The sequence below is a fragment of the Herpailurus yagouaroundi genome, unplaced genomic scaffold (genome assembly GCF_014898765.1).
Source record: "Herpailurus yagouaroundi ecotype Mexico unplaced genomic scaffold, PumYag 139, whole genome shotgun sequence".
NCBI lineage: Eukaryota > Metazoa > Chordata > Mammalia > Carnivora > Felidae > Herpailurus > Herpailurus yagouaroundi.
Window position 1 is genome coordinate 26,769,725 of NW_024412394.1, and position 7,786 is coordinate 26,777,510.

Genomic DNA, 7,786 nt, shown 5'->3' on the forward strand with positions numbered 1-7,786 from the left:
AGTATCCTGCTGTGGCTGCTGAAGTTTGGATAGGCATATGTGATACAGACGTTTTGCCCCAGACAATTTGTGCTGAGTCATGAACACCAAAATTCAGAAATTGAGAAGAGGAAACATCTGTGGAAGAAGGAAGACTGCGTTTTGCTGAAAGCTCTCTAGTGGAAATCAGTTCTTTGAGTAAATAGCTTTCAAAAGATATGCCAATACTTAATGTTGCTAAAATAGTAGTTGGGAGAACATCATGCTTGATAATGTCTGTCTGTTTTGGACCTTCAAAGAGGAAAAAGAAACAAAAAGAGAATCAGAAAAGTGAATTAAAAATGAACAACTTTGGCCCTGGGCTGAGTCTTCTGCAAACTGCACTGCCTCCTCATATCAATTATTTGCAGACAAATGGCTCTGTAGGTTATATTTCTAATGGAAGTGTATGGGTAAGTTTAGTAACTTCACAAACTGGATAGATGCAAAGACTCCCATTATTCACACTCCATTTGAGGGTCAAAGTCAAACAAATTGTGCTATATAATCTTGAGAAAGAACAAAGCTGGAGGTATCTTGTGCCCTAATTTCAAACTATACTACAGGGCTATCGTAATCAAAACAGCATGGTACTGGCATAAAACCAGACATATAGATCAGTGGATTAGAGTAGAGAGCTCAGAAATAGGCCTACTCATATGTAGTCAATTAATCTCTGACAAAGGAGGCAAGAATATACAATAGGGAAAGATAATCTTTAAAATGATTAAATGGTGGTGCGCCTGGGTGGCGCAGTCGGTTAAGCGGCCGACTTCAGCCAGGTCACGATCTCGTGGTCCGGGAGTTCGAGCCCCGCGTCAGGCTCTGGGCTGATGGCTCAGAGCCTGGAGCCTGTTTCCGATTCTGCGTCTCCCTCTCTCGCTGCCCCTCCCCCGTTCATGCTCTGTCTCTCTCTGTCCCAAAAATAAATAAATAAATGTTGAAAAAAAAAATTAAAAAAAAATGAATAAATGGTGCTGGGAAAACTGGGCAGCTACATGAAAAAAATTAACTGGACTGCTACTTTACACCATATAATGGTGTAAAGATTTAAATATAAGACTGAAAACCATAACACTAGAAGAAAAAATAGGTAGTAAGCTCTTTGATATCAGTGTTAGCAATACTATTTGGGACCAGACTCCTTAGGCAAGGGCAACAAAAGTTAAAATAAACAAATGGGACTACATCAAACTTAAAAGCCTTTACACAACAAAGGAAACCATAAACGAAACAAAAAAAAAAGCAACCTACTGAATGGGAGAAGATATGTGCAGATCATATATCTGATAAGGGGTTAACATCCAAAATATATAGAGACATCCACAACTTAATATCAAGAGAACAAGTAATCTGATTTAAAAATGGGCAGGGGCACCTGGGTGGCTCAGTCAGTTAACTTTTGGTTTTGGTTCAGGTCATGATCTCACTGTTTGTGAGTTCAAGCCCTGCATCAGGGAGCTTGGGATTGTCTCTCTCTCTTTCTCTGCAGCTCCCCTGATTGCTTGTTCTCTCTCTCTCTCAAAATAAATAAACTTAAAAAAAATGTGCAGAGGACTTAAATAGACATTTTTCTAAAGAAGACATACGGATGGCCAACTGGCACATGAAAAAATACTCAACATCATTAATCATCACAGAAATGCAAATCAAAACCACAATGAGATATCACCACAAGTATGTTAAATTGACTATTATCAAAAAAGGCAATAAGTAACAAGTGTCGATGAAGATTTGTAGAAAAGGAACCTTTGTACACTGTTGGTGAAAATGTAAATTGGTGCAGCCACTGTAGAAAACAATATGGAATTTCCTTAAAAAAATTAAAAATTAGAAATACCATACAATCCAGCAGTACCACTTCTGGATATCAATCTGGAAAAAATGAAAATACTAGTTCAAAGAGATACATACGCTTCTATGTTCACTGAAGCATTGTATACAATAGCCAAGATATGGATTCAATCTATATGTCCATTGATAGATTAATGAATAAAGATGTTATATATACACAATGGAATATTACTCAGCCATAAAAAAGAATGGAAGCTCCTCACTTGTGATGACATGGATGAACCTAGAGAGTATTATGCTCAGTAAAATAAGTCAGAGAAAGACAAATACTGTATGATATTATTTACATGTGGAATCTAAAAATAAATGAACACACAAAACAAAAAATACCATGAGAAACATACTCATAGATACAGACAATAAACTTGGTTAGCAGAGGAGGGAGAGATAAGCAAGGTGGAAAAAATAGATAAAGGGGATTGAGAAGTACAAACTTCCAGTTATAAAATGGGTGAGTCATGGGAATGTAATGTACAGCACAAGGAATATAAATAATATTGTAGCAACTATGTATGGTGTCAGGTGGCAACAAGATTTGTCATGGTGATCATTTAATAATGCATAGAAATATCAAATCACTATGATTTATACCTGAAAATAACAGAATATTCTATATCAATTATACTTCAATTATAAAGAAAAGCAATATATATAATTTATGTTATATTAAATTTGTATTTATTTCATAAACATTTTAATTTATTTCACATATTTATAGTTATACATACAAGCAATGAGTATGCACAGAGGGAAAAGAAAGAATTGACATATTCCACACCAAATGACTCCTTTGAATAATGAAACATGAAAAATTACAACTTTGTCACTGATAGACTCAATGAATATATAACATATTGGTTAAAAATATTAGAAATATTATTTTAATTTCTAAATAGGCACAGTATACTTTATATTTGATAATATTATATTTCAACTTAAGTCTTTAAAAGAACAGGAATTACAAAGACAAAAAATAGGGAAGACTACCTGCCTGCTTATAATATCCAGTCGCCTTCAAAAATATTTTTCCTAAGCAAAGAATACCTTGTTAAGGGGTATAATTCTCATTCTTATTATCCTGAGTGACACTGACTATAAAGAATTAACTTGGAATTTAACATATGATATACTATTTACAATATAGCATCATTTGATTTAGTAAATTAAATAAGACATATATAAACATACTAAAGGGGCGCCTGGGTGGCGCAGTCGGTTAAGCGTCCGACTTCAGCCAGGTCACGATCTCGCGGTCCGTGAGTTCGAGCCCCGTGTCAGGCTCTGGGCTGATGGCTCAGAGCCTGGAGCCTGTTTCCGATTCTGTGTCTCCCTCTCTCTCTGCCCCTCCCCCGTTCATGCTCTGTCTCTCTCTGTCCCCCAAAAAATAAATAAACGTTGAAAAAAAAAATTAAAAAAAAAAAAAGAAACATACTCAAGATGTCAAAATACTTCAAATTTGGAAAAAAGGCAGATTAAAAAAATTCCAATAAATTGATAGGAATATAAATTTATATATAATGATTCAGAGAATGTTAAATAAAGATAGAATAAAGTAAGTATTGCAAGTTTTTTTAAATAAGTTTTATGGATAGTTAAAATCAGCTGGGACTGGAATCCAGTTATCTACCAAAATTTACATATCATAATAAAGATATTAATAAACATTTTTTTTACTGTTTAAGAAAGAGTATTTATTAGCAAAGAACATCAATATTCTTAAACCAAAACTTAAAACTGAAACATAACAAGAATTCTAAAATATTTTATACCCCTGAAAAATTATGTAACTCAGAAAAATAAAGATTTGAAATAAGTCAGAAAATAGGTTTCAATACACATCAAATTCAATCTTTTATATATCTTATTTTCATCTACTTACCTGGATCATCTGGGTTAGTATTCATGATGGTCCACAGTCTTGTAGCCCTTGCTGATGGAAAGCTACTGATTGAAGTGTCAGAAGCAGATACTGTATATGTTTGTGTAGAAATGACATCCGTTCTTTGAGAGACAAGAGGTAAACAGGTAATTCTGCTTATTTCAGCACCACAAAAAAGCCCAGTGGAGCAGGCCTGCAAACAATAATTATAATAACTAAGTTCACAGTTTCTTTGTCACCAAGAGAGAAGTTTTTAAGTTAGTTTTGAGGCATTTTCTTGTCATATTCGATAGCTCAAATCATCACCTTAATTTGCTTGAAAATAAAGTCTTTAGGGTAAATTTTATCTGTATTTCAAAATTAATCCTGCAAATTTTGGATATGCTCAATTAAATGCCTAAATGTATTCTTAATTTCTTTAATTTTAAGCCAAAATACTATTTCACATTTCCTTTGAGGGTATTTTTTTTTTCCAAGGAAGAATTTGTGCTGTATGGTAGTCAATATGGATCTAAAAGCTTCATTACAAATTATAAACTCTTCCACTCTAAATGTCATATTTAGTTGGAAGCAAATGTAAAATGCAGTATATGCAACAGATAATTTGAAAACATTTTCTTGTGATGTTTGAATCATTTTAATTTGTATTGGCTTACGGAGCAATGATCCTTATAGATTTAGGTTTATGTGAATAGCCTATTTCTGCCATAAACTTACAAGATAATTTCTGCATAAAGAAATTGTTTTTAGCTTATGGGAAGAGAATTGTGATACATACATAAATAAGTACAAATATATCTGGGGATTCTCCTTTAAATATAGAATTAACACTTAGTTACACTATTTGTAGATTTTGAACTTTATGAAAATACAATTCAAATATTATTTAAAAATAGTAATGCATGCCTATTTCCTAACACTAAGGACACATTCAACAGGTATCCTTACTTAACTGGGCTAGTATTTGTTCAAGATTTCATATAATTTGCACAAAATGTAAATTTTACTTCAGCTATCCTTTTTCCATTTGTTTCAGAGTTATAAATTCTGTATTCACTTTCAATTAACACCTGAAAGTTTTTATAAGGTCAGAGAATTCTTGATGTTTTATAACTGCTTTAAAAAATCTAACATGTAGGGGCGCCTGGGTGGCTCAGCCGGTTGAGCTGTGGACTTCAGCTCAGGTCATGATCTCGCGATCCGTCAGTTTGAGCCCTGTGTCGGGCTCTGTGCTGACAGCTCAGAGCCTGGAACCTGTTTCGGATTCTATGTCTCCCTCTCTCTGATCCTCCCCTGTTCACGCTCTGTCTTTCTCTGTCTCAAAAATAAATAAACGTTAAAAAAAAATAAAAAAAAAATCTAACATGTAGAAAATGGTAAAAAGTGAAGCTAGGGGCGCCTGGGTGGCGCAGTCGGTTAAGCGTCCGACTTCAGCCAGGTCACGATCTCGCCGTCCGGGAGTTCGAGCCCCGCGTCGGGCTCTGGGCTGATGGCTCAGAGCCTGGAGCCTGTTTCCCATTCTGTGTCTCCCTCTCTCTCTGCCCCTCCCCCGTTCATGCTCTGTCTCTCTCTGTCCCAAAAATAAAATAAATAAACGTTAAAAAAAAAGTGAAGCTAGAAGCGATAGAAGAAACAGCAAGAAAAACATGTTTTATGATTCCACATATTAAGGACCAAGAGATTTGTCTTTTTCTCTACTCAAGGGTAAGCAGCAAGGCTTGGAAAGAATTCAAAGATTGTTGAAAATACACATGGAACTAGGCTAGAGATCAGAATGCAAATAGATTATGGTGAAAATATAGCTGTTACATAGCGCAAAAATATTTGCACGACCAACATTTTCCTACTAAATCATAATCAGAAGTTATTATCAACTACCTTGAGAAATCACTACCATGGGGTTAAGGGATCCTCAAAGCCCCATGATCAACAAGTTTTCCCCATGTCACCATTGCTACATGAGAATCACAGATATCCTTGAGGTACACTAGATCAGAACATGTAAAACAAGGTGATTCAAATACTTAATGACGTAAGGCTAAGATACTGCCATAAGAATGATCTGGAATACCTGATATTCATAGACTAAATATCTATCTTTAGACAACTTTACATTGGAACTACTAACATTTGTCTCTATGGTTCTGATATGTTCTCTAATATTGTTACTATTATATCACTGGATATGTTAATACATCCATTCTTCCTGGTGGGAAGCCATACTTTCTCTTTCCTATCTTGTATGCCTAGGCTCACATCCATCATGTGCTGTTCTCAGTATTTAAGTCTCAAAGGTGAATTTATTTTCCTAATTTTGAGCTTGATAAGAAATGTCTTATTATATTCCCAAGTACCAGCGATTAAAATCATAGAGCCTTTTTTAAAATTAAATGTTCCTCCAAATTTATTTCAGTATTTTAATTGTTTGAACTCTCTCTCTCCTCCTCCTCCACACACACACACACACACACACATAATTTATCCTAGAGAAACTTCTATATTTTCCTTAGTTAAATTCAAAACTGCATGGCAAAGCTTACTACATGTTCACTAAACTTATTTCTTCTTCCTCTTGGACATGTTTTACTCACTCTTGTGTTTATGTGAGATCACGCCATTTACTCCTAATCAATGAAATGTGAATGATCATGAAGTATGTCACTTTCAGATTGATTGACAAGAGTCTGCTATGCATGAACCTCCAGCCTCTTCTTCCATGTGGCGACTTCAGAAAACACATATTAATGATAGAGGAGCCACAAAAAGGAAGTAGCCCAGATCCATAGATCTTTCTTTGAAGGAGAATATCTGAAATCAGAAACACTCACTTGGACTTCATATGAATGAAAAGTAAATTTGTATTATTCCAGGAAAAATTTAGAAGCTATTGCTGTATCAACCAGTATTGGTTGGTATCAATCTCTCCCTCACTTGGTAATGTTACAAGAAAACTAAACCATAAATGGTTGAACATTTCTTTTCCCATAACTGCAGGATTACACTGAAGGATATAAGTATTTCAAATATTTAAATTTGCTTTAATTCAGCAAATATTAAAGTTATATTTCTTTCCTAACTTCAGTTACCCTAATTTACTTATTTTGCCAATATATCTCTCATTCACTCATCATTCATTTATCAAATATGTATTGAGTACCTACCATGAATAGCATAATAACTTACTTGCTGATAGTTATTGAAATGTAATATGTGCCATGACAAAGATAGCCATTTCTACAAAACTTCATGACTTAAAAAATATTTTTCTTTCTGAATCTATATTTGAGGAGAAAAATGCAAATAGGATCTTTTGAATCAAACCTTTATGAGAATATGGTCATCCACTTTCCATGGTCACTGTGTAGCCTTCTATGTCTTTACTCAACAAATATTTCATGATCAGTTTCTAAGTGTCAGTGATTGTTGCAAGTGCTTGGAATAAAATAACTAACAAGATATGCAATGTTTGTTTCATTACATAGCTTATCTTTTAGTAAAGGAATCAGAATTAATTAATACTAATTAGTAATAAGTGGCTTAAAGACAAAATTTTGTGAGATAAATAATAAGGACAAATAGGGAGGACTCGTAAAGGGAGTGGCCAGGGAAGTCTTTTCTGATCAGGGATCTGAATGTGAATTTCTGAGGAAAAGAGCATTCAAAGCAAACAGAAGAGGGGTATAATGGCCCTGAGACAGGAACATTCATTGCATGTTTGAAAGACAGCAAGATGGGGGATATGAATAAAGAGATGAACGGAAGGCCATCAGTGGATGGAAGTGAGGTCACAGACATAGGCAAGATAGGTAAGATAATGTGTTTCTTGTATTTGGAATTAATTACGAGAGTTATGGAAAGCCATTGGAGTACTTAATATTTAGGAAAAAAGATACAGTTTGATTTATATTATGAAAGGATTAAGTTAATGTTTTGTAGATAGTAGACTCTTAAGGGAGTCTGGAGTACAGGAAAGAATGGAAGCTGTGAGATATATATATATATATATATATATATATATATATATATATATATATA

General features: G+C 34.2%; 1 protein-coding gene across 1 annotated transcript in view; it reads right to left on the minus strand.

The window, feature by feature from the left end:
* LOC121029631 (protein eyes shut homolog) overlaps positions 1–7,786 on the minus strand; it is a 790,730-nt gene that overhangs the window by 767,157 nt on the left and 15,787 nt on the right. Inside the window, exon 2 of the mRNA XM_040473865.1 lies at positions 3,752–3,944. Coding sequence (XP_040329799.1) covers positions 3,752–3,776 — 25 coding nt within the window. The 5' untranslated portion in view covers positions 3,777–3,944. The remainder of the gene's footprint in view (positions 1–3,751; positions 3,945–7,786) is intronic.